This window comes from Cynocephalus volans, chromosome 4 (genome assembly GCF_027409185.1).
Source record: "Cynocephalus volans isolate mCynVol1 chromosome 4, mCynVol1.pri, whole genome shotgun sequence".
NCBI lineage: Eukaryota > Metazoa > Chordata > Mammalia > Dermoptera > Cynocephalidae > Cynocephalus > Cynocephalus volans.
In genome coordinates, this window is record NC_084463.1 from 103,672,516 (window position 1) to 103,694,238 (window position 21,723).

The 21,723-nt window shown below is 37.4% G+C and overlaps 2 protein-coding genes across 2 annotated transcripts; one reads left to right on the plus strand and one right to left on the minus strand.

Annotated features, from left to right (window-relative positions):
- Nucleotides 1-487: 487 nt before the first annotated feature.
- Nucleotides 488-1,429, plus strand: LOC134377265 (olfactory receptor 51A7-like). The gene has a single exon (XM_063095905.1). It carries the CDS (start codon nucleotides 488-490, stop codon nucleotides 1,427-1,429), a length of 942 nt encoding a protein of 313 aa, XP_062951975.1.
- Nucleotides 1,430-11,233: 9,804 nt separating this feature from the next.
- On the minus strand, nucleotides 11,234-12,205 carry LOC134374668 (olfactory receptor 51S1). Its single transcript, XM_063092557.1, has one exon. The coding sequence runs from the start codon at nucleotides 12,203-12,205 to the stop codon at nucleotides 11,234-11,236; it is 972 nt and encodes a 323-aa protein (XP_062948627.1).
- Nucleotides 12,206-21,723: the final 9,518 nt, after the last annotated feature.

Genomic DNA, 21,723 nt, shown 5'->3' on the forward strand with positions numbered 1-21,723 from the left:
TATATTTTCACATACATATACCATGAACGATAATAGGCCTCTTTTAACTCCTGCTCTTATGACATCTGTGGTTTGCACGAGTACATGACCATTGGCCACACAGCCATGATATTAGAACTCTTCCAGACTGCAACTTATTCCTCTTAGTTTACTTAATGTATAAATCTCAAATGATGGTGGTTTAAAAAAAAAGATATCGAAACACCTTGTTACTTCTTAGCTATAGAGTTGTTTAAAGATATATCAGAGAAAAAAAGTGTTTGAAGAGTAGTATAAAGGCCTTAAATAAAAACTGTGAAGAAACTGTTTAAATCTACTCCATATTTTTCTTTATATAGGAAAAGTTATATTAAACTATTTCTTGACTCCAAAGATTAAGCTATATTTCATTTAACCAACAACTGAATTTAGCTGTGTTTGGTAAATACATCTAAGGATTTCCATCTGTTGTTGATCTTACTTTAGACCCATGAGAGACCTGTTTATGATGTATCTCAGCAATACCTCAGAAGTTGAAATCTCCACATTCCTATTAATTGGGATCCCAGGGCTTGAGAATGTACACATTTGGATCTCCATCCCTATCTGCCTCATGTACCTCACGGCCATCCTGGGCAACTGCACCATCCTGTTTGTCATTAGAACAGAGCCTTCCTTGCATGAGCCCATGTATTATTTCCTGTCCATGCTGGCTCTATCTGACCTGGGCCTGTCTTTCTCCTCCCTCCCCACTATGCTGAGAATCTTCTTGTTCAACACCATGGGGATTTCTGCTGATGCATGCATTGCCCAGGAATTCTTCATCCATGGATTCACAGACATGGAGTCTTCGGTGCTTCTGATCATGTCCTTTGATCGCTTTGTAGCCATTCATAACCCCCTGAGATATAGCTCCATCCTCACTACCTCCAGAGTTGTGCAAATTGGTCTGGCATTTGCTATTAAAAGCATTCTCTTAGTGCTTCCCCTTCCTTTTACTTTAAAGAGACTCACATATTGTAATAAACGCCTGTTGTCACACTCCTGCTGCCTCCACCAGGACGTCATGAAGCTGGCCTGCTCTGACAATAAGGTTAACTTTTACTATGGTCTGTTTGTTGCACTCTGCATGATGTCAGACAGCATACTCATTGCTGTTTCCTATGTGTTCATTCTGAGGACCGTATTGGGCATTGCATCCCATGAGGAGCGGCTCAGAGCTCTTAACACCTGTGTGTCTCACATCTGTGCTGTGCTCATCTTCTATGTGCCCATCATCACCTTGGCCACCATGCATCGCTTTGCTAAGCATAGGTCCCCTTTAGCTATGATTCTGATAGCAGATGCATTCCTGCTGGTACCACCCTTGATGAATCCCATTGTGTATTGTGTAAAAACTCGGCAGATTAGAGTAAAGGTTCTAGAAAAATTGGGTCTGAAGTCTAAATGATGGGACAAAAGTAGAAGTTCCATTGTCTCTATCATAAATTGTCTTAGGAGCAGGACAGTGTTTCATCCAAATAGGATGAATAGGATCATAGGATCATAGAATGAATAGGATGAATAGGATTCAGTCCATTAATCTCTATTGAGTATCTGATATGCCACAGCTTTTCTGTTTCTGAGAAAGAAGAGGCTTATATTTTATAAAGAAGGTATAAATCCTTTTGTTGGTGTTTGGGTGACTGATGATATCTATCTTCAGGCACAGGAACGAAGAGTAAGATTCTCAAGAATCTTCCAAGGAGAACCTAGGAAGCGTAGCCCTGCACTGTTACTGGGAGAACCATGCAAGATTCTGTAACCATTAAACATCTCTGCATTTGCCTCCTCTTATTTGATTCCTCATTGTGATTTACACTGAACTCTTTACAACATGTCTGAGTTTCTCTAAGTCTGTTCTCTACTTTGCTATTCAAAGTGTGGCCCATTGACCTTCAGCAAAGACATAACCCAGAAAGTTGTTGAAATTGCAGAATCTCCTGTCCTGTTGAGTCAGAATCTGTCTTTTAGCAAGATCCTAGGCAATTGGCTTATGAATTAATGTCTGAGAAACACTCTTCTGAGGTGATTTGAAAGGGGAACCTAGAGGGATTATGTCATTTGCTGAAGCCAACTTTAGGGAAATTCAGTTTGTGGGGAGGAAGTTATAGAATGGCCTTGGCATTTGGCAACATTTATAGTAAAGATAAGGTGCTGAGTTCTTGGTGCTTAATGGTTACATCTCCAACATTATGCATATGTCTCTCTCACCAACTATATTGTGAATTTTCACATGCAAGAGCTGTAGATTATTCAACATTAAATCTCCTGAAAATAAAGTACACTGTCCACAGTATGTGCTTGGTAGATGGATATCAGTTTGAACTAAAAGAATGGTCTAAAGAAAACATGGTAGCACCTGGTAAATGATTGGCATAAAGAGGTGTAATAAATATTAGAGAAGAAATAATAATTTCAGAAGTTTCTGAGATAAGGGCACTTGGATCAAAGTACCAAAGTGCATTTAATACGTAAAGAAGTCCAGGACCAATAGTCCCTCAGGTTTTGCTGGATTTGGATTCTTGGGTGAATCAGAGGAGTCATTCTCTCGGTTCAACTCAGCCCTCTCTCTTCTCACACCTCATAATAAGAAGTGAACATTACAGAGACTGAAGAAGCATTTGTGAGGCAGAGGAATTCTTCCTTTGGATGCCACCCTCTGAATTTAGGGCAGTCCCTGATGCTTTTAGTCAATAATGACCATCAAGCCATAACTCAGAATCTGTACCATAGTGGCCAAGCTGACACTCAAACAACTTCAATACCTGGACCTCCCTGGACCCACCTGTCACTTACTGGCATTGTAAATGGAGCCAGATCAACTTGCCCCAAGAATTGCCTATGAGAGAGGGTCAGCAAGGAAACTTTAGGAGCCACTAGGACCATGCCTTCTTTATTTTGGGCATCAGGATCCAGGATTACTCCTAAACAGTAAGATAAATTGTAGCTCCAGTACTTAGAAGCTAAGCCACAGAAGAAAGAGGAAATGGACTCCATCAGGAATCACATGTCCTGTAAACTCTCTGCTGTGATAACTCAGTCCAGCCAGGGAGGAGACAAAATGGGTGGAAAAACTCAGGACTTGGTAAGGATCAATTCCTCTGGTCTCAGCTCTGCCATTTTCTGGCTGTGTGGTCTTAAGAAAATTACTTTCTATGTATTATGTGTTATTATACATTTCATATGTACTCCGAAATTAAGACTATAATTCCTTCTCAATGCTTTGTAGAGATTAAATAATCTGTTTAAAAGCTATAATATCCCAATAAAGGCTTCAGACACGCTTATTTGGACAAGATTGTATTTAGATGATTTCATATAAAAATATAGATTTATAAATTATCTTAAAAATGGGAAGATATGACAGCACTAGGCCTATATTCCCACATATAAACATTCACTAGGAAACCGTTGAGAAGTGGCTGGTCCTTTAGTTAACACAACCCCCAATATTACACAGTCTGAATTTATACTTTTTACATTTACTTATATTATCTGCCTGGCTCCTCTAAGTGTTTGAACTTGATGATCCCTACTATGAATTTCTCTCTCTCTCTCTCTCTCTCTCTCTCACACACACACACACACACACACACACACACACACACACACACACACACACACACACACACACACACGCACACAATTAAATTGTGTCTGCTAGTCTGGATGGAAGGCTTTTTTTTTTTTTTTTTTTTGTCGTTTTTTCGTGACCGGCACTCAGCCAGGGAGTGCACTGGTCAGTCCTATATAGGATCCGAACCCGCGGCGGGAGCGTCGCCGCACTGCCAGCGCAGCACTCTACCAAGTGCGCCACGGGCTCGGCCTTGGATGGAAGGCTTTGTTCAGCAATTGTACCAATCCAGAGATCAGTGTTTTGCGAAGCTTTTCCTGGTCTGCAGTTTCATCCAACTGCTGTGTGTCACTGTCACATTTTGTTTACAATTGTAAATGTTCTTGCTAATACTTCCATCCAGCTGTGTGCTGTTAAAAACAAAAAAAGAAAAAAACCTTTTTTTCCAAATGTATAAGTCTAGTTGATGTGGAGTGATTTGTAGAGGGAGAAGAGTATCCTTGACCAGCCAGAAGTGGTAATAGCAACCATTATACACTGGAAGTTTTTGACACCACTGGTGAAGATTTGGCCAGCAGCCAAGAGAGTGGAGAGTGTGATTACCAGGAGAGAGCAATTGACGTCCTGCTGTGACAGAGTTCCTTGCCACCCTAATTTAACAGAATACTAAACACGTGGAGACAGCCAGAAATACTAGGTTTTTAGTTCAGTATCTACCATTGACTTGCAAAGGTCCATTCAAAAGTGCTTTAAACAGGCCCCAAATTGAACTTTTCTGTCTATAAAAGGAGGTGGTGGGAGCTTAAAGAAACTTCCGGTTGTAAAGCTCTTTATTAAGATTGAGTATGCATTCAAAATTCAAATATAGTTATTGTTATTTTCATTATAAATTCCAAATAACTACCATTTATTGATTAACTTTTATGTTCATACACTATGATTTAGGGATTTGATTTCATGCAGTCCTCACATACCTATTTTACAAACATGGGAACTACTGATGCCAAATCCCACATGAAGGAGTGAAGTAAGAATTCAAACACAGACCTGTGTGACTCTAAACCTTAAGTTCCCATCATTCTACTACCAGCAAATAATGGGAATCTGGAGATGGAAGTACCAGGGAGGAGGAGGGACAGACTTTGAGAAAGCAGGGTTCGCAGAGATGTCATCACTGTTGCTTCAAGACCAAGCTGCTTCTCCATCCAACATATTTTAAAGGTCAAGTGCTTTGGACTGACAAATCTGAAAATAAATGCTGTCTCTGTAATTCTACAGACTTGGGACATTCTTAATTTCTCAGCCTCAGTATTCTCATTTCTGAAATTGAGAGACTAACTCATCTAATTAGTTTAATAAGAGAGTAGCTTTATATAATATGTAGCTTTATATAATATTCTTGCAGAGTAGCTTTATATAGTATGAGGATATAACTATTCCTGTGATCCTGGAATGTATCTAAATATGTCATTGAGTTATTGTTTTGGTACTAAGTGGATTAAATTTGCTATTTTTCATTTAAAATGAATTCTTCTATAATCACAAGAGAACAACGATGTTTTAATATAAAAAACTTATCAATACGTTAAAGCAGACAATAATGAATTTATCAGTGAATGCTTAAAAAGCCTTTGACAGAATTCAGCAGGTAAGCCTGCTAAAAATAAAATAAAATTGGAATATAAATCAACCATTTAATATTATGAAGTTTACCCAAAGATCTAGCAGCCAACCATAGTTCTAATAGGTGAAACACGCCATTTATATTAAAATCAGAAACAAGATTTGAATATTCACTTTCACTATTATCTTTTATAATTGTTTTGGAGGTTACTGTGAATTAAATAAAAAAGAATAGAAAAGAATATGTATGAATATTGGAGAAAAGTTACCAATCATCTATTTATACATATATATATGCTGCATGCAAATAAAATACAAAAAATTAAAAAAAAACTGTAATGTTAATACATCTTACCAAATAATAATTTGGTAAGATGTATTACTGCAAGATAAGACATGTTTTATTTATAATAGCAACAAAAGACTTATGTTTATAACATGCAAAGAAATAGGTTTAACCTACACAAATTATTTTACTGAAAAATATGAAAAGGCTGTTAATAAATAAAACACCTATCACCGATTCTTGGATGTGAAAACATATTATTGTTAAGATTTATTTTCTTACATTTAATCAATAAATATAATGTAATTCCTCTTAGAAATCCAAAGCTTTTGTTTGTTTTGTGAGAAGGGGATTGCTTTATACCACATATTAAGTATATCACACTATGAAGCTACTATAGTAGATTAGTGATATGCCATCATTTATTAAAAAAATCTGAAAGCAAAGTCAATACCAACACATACACACAAAAACCTACATGTGATGCATATATAACATAAAAAATAACACGCATAGTATTTTATTTCAATGGGAAAAAGAAAACGAATTTAGTAGGTGATTCTGCTATTGGTACATGCAATAGGCCTTCATAAAGCTCATGGAAAGATTTGTATTACCTTTAATTCCATTTTTCCAAGAACTTTTTGTAGTATCCTCATATTTACCTTGATTAATGTAAATTTGGACTTCTGACAGAGAAAGACTTAAAAGTAAAAACTACTACAACATTTTTAGAAAAAAGCATAAAAGACTATACGTACAACATAGAGATCAAAGATATATTTATTAAAGCAATATATGCAATGAAAAAAATAGAAATAAAAATAAAGGTGAATTCAGTTATATAAAACTATCTATATTTGCATGGGAGTTGGTTGCCAAACAGGGCCAAAGACAGATACTAGATTCTGAAAGGCATAAAACTAAGGTTTTCTGCAAATTTATATTTAAAACATAACTCAGTAAAGAAGTGGATAAAGATTATTTGAATAGGCTATTCATGGAAGAAAAGACAAAATAGTCAATAGACACGTGAAGGACACTTACAATTAGGAAAATTCAAAATAAAATAAAATAAAATAATTCTCACTAATAAAATTGATAAAAATTTAAAAATAGCAGAACTTAATTTTGGTGGATATGTAAGAAGAAGGAACTCTCCTACATAGTACAGAAATACAAATTGATATTGCCTTCTGTTATGCCGGAGACCAGCTCTGCAGGATTCGTTGGACCTGAATAGGTGGTGTGGCTTCGTGATGAAGTCCAGTTTCAGCGAGGGGTGGGTACCCGAAAAGGGAAGGAGAGGGTCGGTGAAAATAACAAACACAGACGGAGACCTCAATGCATCAATATGCATGTTCTCTCTCTGTGGGCTGTCAGCGTGTTACAGCTGGAGCCCAGTAGAGCATGAGACAATGCCTTTTATTTAGATTTTTCTCTGCAGGGGGGTTTTGGGTACTATTTTTATTGTATCAGCAAGCTTAAATCAATAGTCCAAAAAGCAGGGAGGAAACTTTTTTAGAGGTCAGCCAGTCCTTTCCTTTTTTCAGCATGTCTCAAGTGATCAACTTGTGCTTCTTTTTCCTGGAATCAGGTTATCAGATCAAAACCATCCCTTCATTGTCTTGAAGTTATCTTGTGACATTTTTCTGTTAGCAAGCTGTGGTTAATATCCACCCTATTAACAGGGTGGCAGCTATTTTGGTTAAATACAACTTTGCTGAAAGGAAAAATGTTAACATTTAAATCTAATGGGGGTCTAATGATTTTATGTTCTAATGGAATGAACCTACTGTTCACATGGAAAAAGAACAGTGGATATTTGAGCAGCATTATCATGCACATTTTAAGGATACGCATTGGCTGTGGCCCTGTAATCTTGATCTAAATGTCAAAGTGTCATTGTGCACAGCACCATCCCTCACAAAACCAGTTGCACTCTCTTATTTTTCTAAGATCTAATTTTGCAGGTTTAATAATTTTACAGCATATATTTTTATCCTAACACCTGATTCTTAATGATTTATTTAAAACTGGGCACCACCAAGTAAAGGGGGTTCTACAGTTTTGTTCCCATATACTTAATTTCTCCCAATCATATAATTTCCCATTAATGCCAACCATTCCCTTGCAATTAATTCAATCTCCAGTAAATGATGTTTGCCAACTTAGATTATACTTTGGACGTCCCCTGGGAGGGTACCAAATTTTTCCCTTCATCATTTTATATCCCATGTAACCATTTACCCAGATGGTGGGAAGAGGATGGGGACTTCTTTTATTTTTTAATTTCTTTGGTAAAAGCAATTGCTCATGATTAATCGTAACTGATGTTTTTGAAACATCCGTTGGCATAATTAATTGACTCAAAAGGGACAATTTGGAATTGTTCAGTCTTCCTGGATCTTTGGTGGGACTATCTAATTTTATGACAACAACTGTTTGTGTGTCATTTTCTGCATCTTTTGGAAACTCAGGAAACTGCCACGCTGACCAAAACATCAAAAGAGAAAGTAAAAGCAGTATCACTATGCCAAGGCAGAGATCCTTACAGCAAAAGCAAGTGCTCATAGCCATGGTCCTGCCAGCAGCTCTCCCTCTGGTGGCCTTGCCAACTCAGGCAGGGCAGCCCAAGCTATTCTTTTCAGGACTCTGCCATGGCGTGGACTGCACCAGCTTCAGTAAGGAAAGAAAAGACACGGACCACGATGTCTAGTACATCAGTGGACCACTCACAAAAGTTGTCCTCTTTATTTATATCTTTTACTTAACCTTTAATATAATGATTTATCTTTCCATCAAAACATTTCTTATTTTAAAAGAAAAAAAGTTTAAAATGTTCCAAACCATTCATGCTTTTACAAGAACATCTATTCACACATCAAACATCAAAAATTTACCCCAAAGTCTGTGGCCTATAGCCAAGAAACTGTACAATAACAGCATGCTTGGCTTTAGAATGTCAGACCTTTGGTCTGAGTCATAATTCTTAACCTTTTAACTTACATTTTAACTTATGTTCTAAACTCTTAATTGATTATACTTATTTATTTATACCTATTTTAACAATTTAAAATTACTTATACTTTATATTGATTATTTTAATTCATAACCAAAATCACAATGTCTAATATATGATTTTTATAATGAAAATTAACTATAACGTTCCATTATATTTTATTCTATTGTTAAAAACAAAAACACTTTAAACTAATCTAAACAAAATCTGTTAATATCAAAACTTATTTATGTATCTTTACTATTTTACCTATCCATCTCTGTAGCAAAACTTTCTTTTTCCTTGCCAATCAACTCCAGGAACAAGGAACAGGGTGAAAAATTAAATGATCCTATTCATACTAAAAAACACATTACATCAATGTTATTATTACTAGGGACACAACTTGTTCTTGGTAAATCAAATGAAATTGTGGGAATGGGGAAAACAAAAAAAATCCATAACTGGTTATGATCAATTAGTTGTAAACACTACTGCACTAGGACCCACCACCTCCCTGGGGGATGTGGATAGAAATCCAACATAATAACTTCATTCCACACGTACAAGAGCATGACCACATCCACAATGGGTCCATGCACACATCATTAACAAGAAAGATTAATAACAAAATTAAATCGAGCCAACCCATACCAGGAACATGCATCAAAAACACGTTTAGTACTGACAATGTCTTTTAAATAAACCAGTTAATTTTGATGTATTTTAACAAGTCCTTTGAGAAACTCCAGGGAATTTCCCAAAGCCATACTAAGCCAAAAGGTTAGGCTGTTTAATTCTGGGAAGCCTTGTCAAGCAACGAAAGGTGAACAAACAAGAAATTCTACAGTGCCGTGCCACACACGTGGGGCCCCCTTGTAGCCTGCTGAACAAGGGGTATCACTCAGGCTCCCATGCAGGATGGCTCATGGCACTGTTAAAGGAATCTTCCAACACATATTGAAATTTTAAAAAAAGAATACCATTCTTTAAAGCCAGCAGCAATGACCCGGAGATCAGTCTTATAGAAATAATAGCATTAAGTACACATGGAGAACTGTATACGAATGTTTATTACAGCATTGTTTGGAGTGGCATAAAACTGAAGACAATTCTAATACCCATTAATAGAAAACAGTTGAATAAATTACAGTCCATCAATACCATGAAATTTCATATAGTCATTTGAATGAATTAAATCCATACCAACCGACACAAAAGTATTTATACCATGAAAAAAACAAGATCCAGAAAGGTGTATAGAATGGTATTCAACTCTTATGCTACAAACAAGGCAAACTCCTTATATGAGGGTACTTTGAAATTTTGTGGAAAAATAGAATTAAAAGATAATATGAATCTTTTCATGAACTTTTTCAAGTACCCTTATATATATATATTAATAATTGTACTGACATAAATTTTAAAATTGGGAAATTAACCGTGTTTATAAAATAAAACTATAATCACACAGTGTTAGCCCACTTTTGATACATAACAACCACAAAACCTCTATAGCTTACAACTACAGCATTTGTTGTAATATTCACTGGTCATTAGGTTGATAGAGGTGAGGTTCTCTTGATTTAGGCTGCTTTGATTTGGTGGCTCTGCGTCAGGTCTTCAGGCAACAGGAACCGGACCCAGGCTGTGGATTTGCCTTAGGTCTGTACCATGTGTCTCATTCTGGAGACCTGGTTGAAGGAGCAGAACCTACTAGGTAAGAACTATTCATCACACAAGAAGTCAAACCCCATCGCAAAATCACACTTAAGTTCCTTCTCTTATCATATCCACTAACATCCTATTGACCAAAGCAACTCATGAGGACCACATTGATGGAGCAACTCATGTGTCCAAGCTCAAAGTCAAAGTGAAGGTAAGTACAGTCTTCCCACTCTGATGCTCCTGATGTAGGTGTGGATGTGTAATACTACTGCTAGGATGTATAGAATATGTATATAATTCCATATAACATGTAAATTCCATTTATATAAAACACATTTTTAGTGTTTACTAAAGAGGTAATTATGATTAAGTTTGGATGATATAACTGTAGGTGATTTTTATTTATTCTATTTTTCTGAACTATGAGAAATTTTAACAACAAATCTGTACATATATATTCAAAAATTATGCAAACATTTTGAAGACTAAATAGTGAAAAAAAATTTACTTTACCTCTTCTTTTCCCTGGCCTGTTCAGAGTTAAACAACCTATATCTCTTGGTGTACAAACCCTAAATGAGAGACTTGCTTGTGTCTTCCTCATTCATTTAATCCTTAAGGTTCAGTCAGATTTCCTGTTTCTTGTGAGGGTCTAACACCAGGGAAAGGTCCTCGATCCAGGCAAGAAGAATGTTTCTGTCTTCTCTGTGCTGTGTGGCTGTTGAACTCTTCCAGCTTCCTCCATTATTAAGGTGTAGACATAGTGAGAGAATTAACAAAACAGCCACATATGTGGATGGCTGTGACAGGACCTGGATTCTGGTCCTTTATATGCCATTGGCTTGTACTGTAACAGTGACTGGGTTACTTCTTTTCTCTGAAGCTTATAAGCTTTCATAAATACATGCATGTAAACTTCAAGGGCCAGGAAGATACACACTCATGTGTCTGCACGTAGGTTTGCCTAAATGACCATTTCACTCACAGTGAGCTGAGTTCTCAGTCATAGAAACATTTGTATCAGGAGCCCTGTACCACCAAACATGGAGGGACATCCTCCTCACCGCACAAAACCCACCTTCCTGGGCTGCAACCTCTTGAGTATTCTCTCTCTAATCTCCTTCATCTTGACAGTATAGAAAATAGGGTTTATCAGTGGAGGAAGCAGGAAGTGGACATAGGAAAGGAGAGTATGGGCATGCTGAGGGATTGGCAGCTTAAGATGGTTAATGAGTGCCAGGAGGATCATAGGCATGTAGAAGAGGAACACAGCAGAGACATGGGCAGCACAGGCTTGACTAGCCTTCCAGCGATCCTCACTGGACCCCACACCTCGCAAAACCCTGCCAATCAGTCCATAAGAGAAGAAAATAAGCAGGGGGTCCAGTCCCATGACTGACAGGACCACAACGAAGCTGTAGACTGGACTCCAAGCTCCTGGACAGGCCAGATGGGCCACATCTGGGTGCAAGCAATAAGAATGGGTCAGGACCTGTGGGTGGCAGTAGGGCATGTGGGCCAGGAGGAATGGCAGGGGCAGGTGGAGACCCAGGCATCGGAAAGCAATGGCCAGGCTGATCTTGCTAACGACGCCATTAGTGAGGAGTGCTGGGTAGTGGAGAGGGCGACAGATGGCCAGTGCCCGATCAATGGCCATGGTGAGCAAGACAGAGGACTCCATGACAGAAAAGACATGGACAAAGAACATCTGTAAGAGGCAGGCTGGGGCAGGGACAGCATAAGCATCAGCAAAAGCCAGGCCCAGCAGAGTGGGCATCAGGGCTGTGACCAAGCCCATGTCAGACACACTAAGCAGAAAAAGGAAAAAGTACATTGGGTGGTGTAGGGCAGGTTCCAGGGCAATGATCCAGAGGATAGTCCCATTGCCCAGGGAAGAGAGGAGATAGACAGAGACGAGAGGTATCATCCACCAGGAGGGTGCAGCTGACAGGCCTGGCATGCCTGCTAGCAGGAAGGTGGGGGCCATTGAAGTGCTGCTATTGGCAGCTGTCTGAGTGGAGAATGTTGACATAGCTCAGGATCCCACTTTGAACTCTGGAACCTGAAAACTGATGAGAAATATTTACTTAATCTTGTGACGCATCTGCATAATGCTTTCTAAACAGCCTTTCTCTCCCCTCTCCTGCCTCATGCACACATACACATACACATTCCCTCCCTATGTACACATATATTTGAATAGTCTATGCCATATTCATCCCTTGTCTTGGAGCTCTTTTTATAACTCTTCTCAAATCTCTGTAGTTGTTTCTTTATATTGTTTTCCTATTTTCCTTTAACCCTGCCTCTCCCTATAACATTTGCTTAATTTACCTTCCTCCTTTACTGACAAACAGCTGAGGAGAGGGTCTATATATTTATATTTTCTTCTCCTCCTAATCCCAGACAATCTGACTTATGTGCTGCTTTAAGACATTCACCTTTTCATACATTTTAATTTCTCTTATTAAATAACCAAGTACTCCTTTATTTCTAAATCAAGGGACACTCATTTTTCCAAAGTTTGATTTATTTCACAATGAGCTTTGACTGCTTTCAATCCACTATTTCTTTTTCTTTTTAATTCTACCTCTCAGAACTTAACTTTTTAATTCACCTTGCCATGTTCCTACAATTTATACACTGGTATTTTTGAAGAATCTTTACTTGGCCCTCTTCCTTCTCCTCAGTGTTCTTATCTACTCTCATGACTTCAACTAAGCTCTATAAACTGATGAATCATGAATACATTTTCCAAACCATTCTATATTCACCTCATTCTGGAAATCCACACTTGGATGTCCCAATGCATCTTAAATTTAAATAATCCAAAACAGATCTTAACAGATGCATCTTAAAGCATCTTCTAGAATCTTCAGTTATGACACAGTGAAAGGGAAATTACAACAATGACAACAACCATGAGACATATCTTAATTCCCTAAGTAAGTTGTTGGCATCGCTACTCACCAATTTCACAAAATAAAATCCTCATAATTACCCTGTCCTCATACATAAAACTCAAATATTATTTACAATTTTAACAAGAATGACTAGGCACACACTATAGTCATATCTCCTTCTCCCAGCCAAATGCCCAAAAAAGTTGGAACTGCAATTTCAGACAAAACAACCATAAAAATTGGGATCTAGGTAAAAGCAAAATAAAAACATGCTAAGTTATGTTCTCAGGGGAATGATGCAGATACAAATTAACCCTAAAATATTAACACAAATGTATATGTTCTAAATGTATATGTTCTAAAATATGAAGTTAAAATTTTTAAATAAAATGTAATAACTTTTATTTAAAACAAATTCAAATAAAATAAATACAACAAAGAGATTAATCAATCCAAGGAAGACATCAAAAGAGGAACAAATAGAAGTGAGCATGAGCATTAATTTCTGGAGTGATTGAGTGAGAAGGCTAAGTCCTCTCCTTCACAAAGCAGCTATAAAGCTGACAAACTGTCAATAACATCCATTTCGGCACTCTGGAAATTCATAAGATATAAACCCATGTATTGAAATGACTGAACTTTGGAAAGTGACAGCCATGTTCTGTTCTTGGCATTCTGCCCTGAGGCTGCTCTCATCCGCACCCCTGCCTTCAGCTCTGTCAGCAGTGGTCAGACAGGAAAGCCAACAGCTTTGTCCCACTTGCCTGAGGCAGCTTCCTTGATTTGGAGCATGTCAATTACCATGGCAAATTTGGTGGCCAGCACATAGGGAGGGCCAGTAGCTCTACTATTTTAAGGTTTTGGTCCTCTTTGGGGCATGTCATTCACCAGCAGACTAGCTGGGGATGTAACAGGGAGCTGTGGCTGAAAGAAAATAAAACTAGATGGTAATGAAATCTATAGGAAGAAGTGAAGAGTACTGGACAAGTTAATATGGCAGTAAATAAAAAGGACTCTATAGATACATCTTCCTCAATTTTCTCAAAAGATATAGACATAGATTATATGGAGAAATACCTGTAACACTGTATTTTTGGGTCAATTGTATATGTGTATTTTGGGGTCAATTGTATATACAAATATATATATATGTGTATATATCTTATAATACCACATAAAAGGGGAGGAAATGGAAACATATTGAAACAAAAATGTTATATTTTACTGGAATTGAGTTAATATTATTCTGAAGTAACTTATACATTAATGGGCATATTGTAACCTAGAGAGCAACCACTAATAAAAAGTTTAAAATAGTAAAAACAGAAATCAAAAGATGAATTAAAATGTTTCACTAAGAGCATTTATTTAACACAAATGAAGGCAATGGAGCAACAAAGAAACAAGAAAGAACACAAGATTAACAGAAAACAAATACCAAACTCAGTAAATCAATTAAACACTCCTCACAAAAATCACACATTGTTATACAGAATAAAAAGGCAAGGTATAAATATATTTTCTATACAAGAGACACATCCTGGATTCAAAGTCATAAATAGGCTTAAAGTAAAAAGGTGAAAAAATACATACGTTGTAAACAAGCATAAGAGATCTGGAGTGGCTATACCAATATCAGACAAAATAGACTTCAGGATACGAAATATTGTGAGACAAAGAACATTTCACAGTTAAAAATTGGTCAATATCAGGAAGCTATAGCAATTATAAATGCATATAAAAATAACAACAGATCCCTAAAATACATTAAATGAAACTGACAAAATTGAAAGGAGAAATGAGCAATTCGACAATAATAGTTGAGATTCCAATATCCGAATCTCAATAATTGATAAAACAATTAGACAAAAAATCAGGAAGGAAACAGAAATCTTGAAAAACACTGTGAACAAAAATCATGTTTATATGATACATTGCACAACAGCAGCAGCATGAACATTCTTTTCAAGCACATATGGTGTTTTCTGTATGAGAGACTATGGGCTGGAAGACAAAATAAGCCTTAATAAATTTTCACATATTGAAGTTATACAAAGCATGTTTCTGGCTAAAACAGAATTAAATTAGAGATCTGCAACTGCAAGAAATATGGGCTTTAAATAAAGCAATTCTGAATAACCAATGAGTCAAAGAAGAAATAACCAGAGAAATTAAAAACTATTTTGAACTATACATATGGAAATAAATACACAATATATCAAAACTATGGTATGCAACTAGAGGAAGACTTTGAGGGAAATTTATAGCTTGAAATGCTTATATGAGAAATAAAGTTATCAAATCAATAACCTGAGCTTGTACCATAAATAGTAACAAAACAAAGAACAATCAAAACCTGAAGTAAACTAGTGTTGGCGAGGATGTGGAGAAAAGGGAACACATACATTGTTGATGGGAATGTAAATTGGTACAGTCATTGTCAAGAACAGTACGGAATTTCCTCAAAATATTTTTAAAAAAGGACTACTGTATGATCCAGCAATACCACTTCTGAATACACATTCAATGGAAATGAAATCACTGTCTCAGAGAAATTCTGCACTTTCATGTTTACTGAAGCATTATTCACAATAGCCAAGATACGGAAACAACCTAAGTGTTGAGTGATGAATAAATAAATAACAAAAATGTGGTATTTTATATATATATTATATATATATATAGTAATACACATTTAACATATATATATAATACTATTCAGCCTTAAAAAAGAAGGAAATCCCGCCATTTGTGACAGCATGGATGAAACTGGAGGACATTATGCCAAGTGAAATAAGCCAGGCACAGAAAGAAAAATAGTGCATGATCTCACTCATTTGTGAAAACTAAAAAAATTAGGCTCATAGAAACAGACAGTAGAAGAGTGGTTACCAGGGGTGACAGGGTGTGGGGATATGGAGAGATGTTGGTCAAATGATACGAACTTGGAGTTATAAAATGGATAAGTTCTGAAGACCTAATATACAGTGTGATGACTGTATTTAATAATAATATATTGCATACTTGAAATTTGCTAAGAGAGTACATCTTAGTTATTCTCACTACACATCTACACACACACACAAAGGTAACTATGTGAGGTGATATGTTCATTAGCTGAATTGTGGTAAACATTTTACAATGTATACATATATCAAAATATCACATTGTACATCTTGAATATATACAATTTTTTCAATTATACCCCAGTAAAGCAGAAGATAATAAAATAATTTTAAAAAATACAGGTGAAGTGATTAAAGAAGTGCCTGATGCATACCATACGTTTCACAGAAAATTCCTGCTCATTAAAAAACAGGTCAGGTAGCTGGTGTGTTAGACAGAAAGTAAGACAGACAGAGGTTTGGGTAAGATGCTTGTTGAGAAAAGCCTGAGAGGCTTCTCTGGGAATATTTAAGCCACCACAAGGGAAATTTTATATTTGACAGGTCCACCCCTCCCCAGAATTTTGAAAGCCCTCTCATATACTTCTAACTAGAATACAAGAATCATATATATCTTCTCTCATTTTTATTATTCACACACAAAAGGATACTCATGTTTAGTAGTCAATGTGCATAACCACTCATGATACAGACATATACACATGTGCACATACAAACATCCAAATCAATACAGAGAAACACATGCACACTCATGCACACATGTAGAAAAGGTTTATAGCCACAGACAGAAATATTTTTAAGTCAGAAGCATATTAAATTAATAGTTATTCAAACAAAAATGTACATTCCTATTCATAGACAAGAGTACTTTAAAAAGTTCATAGAAAGATTTCAATTTAAGTTTTTCATGACCTTCTTGAAGTACCCTTATAGATAGTCAAGGATGCAGAAGTACACAAATAAATGTTTATTCTGTAAAACAGAAGCACTTCTGCATACGTACTGACTGACACATTTGCATGTACTCACATATAAAGTCACGTGAAAACAAAAGTACCTGCACATGCATATATGTTGTTATCATGTATACATACATCTCTACAAACCTTGAATAGCAAGCGTTCTTAACCAATCTCTTGCCAACTCACACAGTCGTAGCCAGGGAAATACAAAGACTCAATCATTTTTCCACAAATAATAAGCAACTCCTATCCCTTAACATACATGCATATTCATCAGAGGTTCACAAACATCCTTTCAATATACATACGTCCATCAATACACATAAAATGCAGGAGATAAGAGACATCTCTTGGACCACATCTCACATACGTAAACTATTTATTAGGTCATTATTATTTTACTCCAAGTATCTGGTACATTGCTGCGAAGATAAGTAAATCTTTCCCCAACTGAAATCTTGCTTTCTATATATTTAATTTTACTATTCAAACTAGAAAGTGGAGACACTGTCACCAAAGGCACTTTTCTGGAAGAGGGCAAAAGTTTTATTCATTTCCAGATTAGTTCCCTGACATCTAAAAGACAAGTGGCTAAGACTGCTAAAGGGATGGAACATAGGATATTTAGTCATAAGGGAGATTTGATGCTGATGTAAGTAAGAAATCTGAGCACCTACTTAGAGATGGAAGATATTATGAACAAATTTACTCACTTGACACTTGTGTCCAGTCCTAGTCTTGGATATTAAGAGTTCTTATCAAAATTCTCCCTGGTACTTACCAGACCAGCACTGAAAAGTGTGGGTCAGACAGAGTCTTTATTGCAGATAAATACTACAGAATTAGAATGGCTTCAAGAAAGGGTCAATGTGTGAGAATTTATAGCATCAACTCCCCAGGATTTAGGCCATGAGGGGACAGAATAGAGTAGGGAGAAATGGCTAGGAGAGTGGACTTATCTCCAAGGCAATGATTGCCCCTCCATATCCTGAGAGACCCCCATTATTTTCCGCATTAGCCCTGAATGTACTAAGAGTGCTGAGCCCCAAGGAATCTGCTGTAGACAGATGGTATATCCCATGGATAAATTACCAAAGTAAGAAACAGAATCATATATTATGAAATATGGTATGATAAGAGACCTAAGGGAAGAGACCTATAGGGAAGAAAAAGAAAAAAACAAGAGAAAAACAAGCATTAGCATCTAGGTTGAGAAATAAAACAATCTAGGAAAGAGGAATGATTAGTTAAGTTACAGGCATTCAATTTAGATAATATCCTCCTATATTCTTAGTTTCAAATCTCTGTCTGTCAGTTCTGATGCTCCATATATTCAAATTATTTCTCATTCTGTGTCTTCATTGGGGATGCCCATGGGATTCAGCTTTGCCCTGAAGAACCTGGAGATGGGAATCCTAGCAGATTATCAATAGGGCAGTGCAGGTAGAAAGTCAGGTCATATATAAGGGGGAGAAGGTTACTGCCATCAAAATTTCAAAGTTCCCCAAGTTCCACCATCCAGAATCTTTGCCACCACTAAGTTTAGAACTATACTGTACAATTTAAAGACATCTCTCAGTGATAAGCTTGGCAGGCAAAATTTGCTCCACGTGACTTCCAAGTTCTAAAGTATAGTTTTAAATTTTAGAGTTCTTTCCCTCTGGTTGTCTAAGATTTTTACCCGATTCCAAATATTGCATGCTGTTCCATATCCTTTGCCTTTGCACATGCAGTTATATCTGTCTTCTCTCCATTTTCCATCTCAGAAACCAATTTAACCTCACAGGAACTCATATACTGCCGGCTCCCATAACCTTTCTGGTATATTACTTCCCTTCAGATGAATCACTCCCAATTCTTCTTTCCAATATCCTGATCTCCACACATTTCTAGAGCATAAACCAATTCACTATTGTAACTCTGTCCATGCCTTCTTGTAACATTGTGAGCTACCTGAAGATAATCTTTCATATTTTTCATTTCTATAACAACAACATCTACCTTTTGTACCTGCGATATTTGTTCAGTTTCAAGAATTATTTTTAAAAATGTGTTTAAACAAAATTTTCTCATTGTCCAGATTCTGGACTCATATCTCCATATCTTCCACAAAAGGCATTTAAAAAAATATCTCCCCTTGCTCTGCCCCAGTCCCCCAGCTTCAGTTTACTTTCCAACTCCTCAAAAATTGAAGTAACTTTCTGAGAAGGGTCAAATTCTTCACCTTGTTTTTTTTCTTTTCTTTTAGGCTCAGAAACAGTAATGTCCACACCTGTTTCTCCCTCTTCTTTCCTCTCTTTCTTGCTTCATCCCCAGTTTTTACCCTCTCCCTGTTTATCACTCTTACCTGCAGTCTTGTCCTTTCTTCACCTGCTATTCCCTTTGCTCAGTCCACTCACCACATCTGGTTTCTCCCAGTGACACTCAGACACTGGTGTTGTAGGGGACTGCCTGGGGTGTATTTTTTATGTTACTGTGGTGTACCACGTTTGGAGGAGTGGGTGGTGTGTACGGTTCAGAGCACAGGTGTCTAGCCTCTAGTTGCCAGAGCCCCATGGGGGGCCCTCAATCAGAATGCTGTGCTTTGTTGAGAGCCTGTTGTTCTGTCCACAGGAAGCACCATGACAACCTTTGAACTGCAGCTGGAGTGGAGGAATCCTTCCATCCCTCGCATCCAGTCCCGCTCTCATAGCCCATGAAGCAAGTCCCCCTCCACCCCACAATAGTCTACTGCACATAGACCCAATAGGCTCTGATGTCTTGTCTTGCCCTGACCTCCCTGCTCTTTGGCCATTACCATAACGTCTCTTCAGGCTTTTTTTTAGAGAGCAGTTAATGAGCCCCAGAGAGTTCCCGAGGCTCAGTCCACAGAGACACCTGCTGGTTTTGTTGCTTGTCTTTGTTTTGACTAATTGCGATTAACTCAGTGTGGTACCACATGGTGCTAATAACACTAAGGTCACAGATTCCATCTCTCCAGGGATCACTTAGTCACTTTGCCTTGCACCCTCAGGCTAGGGCTGGATCAACTCAAAGGCTATCTGGGTTACAGAGTGAGTTCTTATCCTTGTCACAATTTGATCCCCATCTATGGCTATATGCACAGTGTCATAAATAACCCCAGATCTCTCTGAAATACAACAGCTAGCTTGATTGGACCCCCTCACTCCTATGGTCCAGCTGTTTTGACTCCCCCTTTTTTTCTCTCTTCTCTGTACTTTGCTCTTTCCCTTGTCATTTCTTGTTCCTAATTTATGCCCTGTTTTCTGATGGATCAAGTATCACTAGATACCCCCACTCCCCATCCCAGCTGGTGGCTTTTCTGTCACACCCTGGTCAAAATTAGCCCAAGTCTCTGTAAACAGCTGGGACACTCTTGTGTGCTGTGCCATCCAGTGCTCCTCCCTTCCCTCAGACCTTTCAGGGGTGCTTTTATTCCTGTAATCCCTGCATCAGACGTGGGTAACCAGATCCCAGATCACAGGTTTATCATGGCTGGTCCCCGTCACTACTATACCCTTTCTTTTTATCCTCAGGGTACAGACAAACTTTTCCTGGATTCAGGTTACTGCAGCCCTCCTCCCACTTCCTTCCAGATAATTCCAGGTGGTGTAATCTACTGGATTTGGAAGTTGCCCCCAAACTTGAGAACTGAAATTTAACCCCATGTTAAATAGAGCATGGGGCATGGGTTTAGTTGGCCATAGCTTCTCAGAACCCCACAACCCTATATCCATGTCCTGTCTTAGGCTCCTTGTTCAGTTTAATGTACCATTCCCTACCCCATTATTACCCTGGGATCCAAGATTTTCTCTTCTCTGGTGTCTAAACTATAAAAACAGCCTTCATATTTATCTTCACTCTGGTATCCTTGATGTCCAGGGTGGTAATTTATTAACATGAAAAATGAATCCGACATAACAGGTTAGAGGAATGGATAGAATTAAACTATGCCTAGGTCATTTGATGTTTTAGGAGCCCACAGTATGGCACTGTAGTTTTTTTGTTTAGATTATCTGAGCGAAAATCTTCACTTTGCCACTTTCTCGCTATAAGGCTTTGGGCAAACTACTTTGTATGCCTGAGCTTCAGTTTCCTAACCAGTAAAAAGCATTCAGATGAAAAGTTAGTGAAGTGTCCAGCGCAATGCTTAGTTCCTATTATTTATAGCATTTACATATTAATCATAGTTTACTAATCTTCTGCCTTTGCTGTCTAAAATTGCTTTCACTCAACAGATCATTTTTGAGCACGCGATATACTTCAGGTGTTGTTCCAGGATATGGTAGTAAAAAAGGGAGATAAGACTTCTTTTATGAATCTTACATTCCAGTAAGGATTGATAGAAAATAATTGAGCAAACAGTTATGACAATTCCAGATGACTCTATATAAGATCTATGAAACAAACACAGAAAGGTCATGGGATAATACATGAAGAGTGGCTGAATTCTGCAGAAAGGGTAATAGTTCTGAAGAGGTGATATTTAAGTTGGGACCTAAATACTGATAGCGAACTAGCCATGTGGAGATATGGAGGAAATGCTTTCCAGGCCAGTACTAAGGCAGTGAGGCAAGACTAAGCTTGGCATTTCTGAAGAGCAAGAAGGTGGCCAATGTACTTGGAGTAGAAGGAAGGAGGAAAAGATTAAAACAAGAAGATATTGGAGATGTTTACAGGGCTATGCCGTACAGTGTCATCAGACATGGTTAAGAATTTTTATTCTAAGTGCATGGAAAAACACTGGGGTGTTTTAAGCAGAGGAGTATATAGATGCGA

Coding starts and splice junctions, on each gene's coding strand:
- LOC134377265 (XM_063095905.1), top strand. CDS start 488: ATGTATCTCAGCAATACCTCAGAAGTTGAAATCTCCACATTCCTATTA.
- LOC134374668 (XM_063092557.1), bottom strand. CDS start 12,205: ATGTCAACATTCTCCACTCAGACAGCTGCCAATAGCAGCACTTCAATG.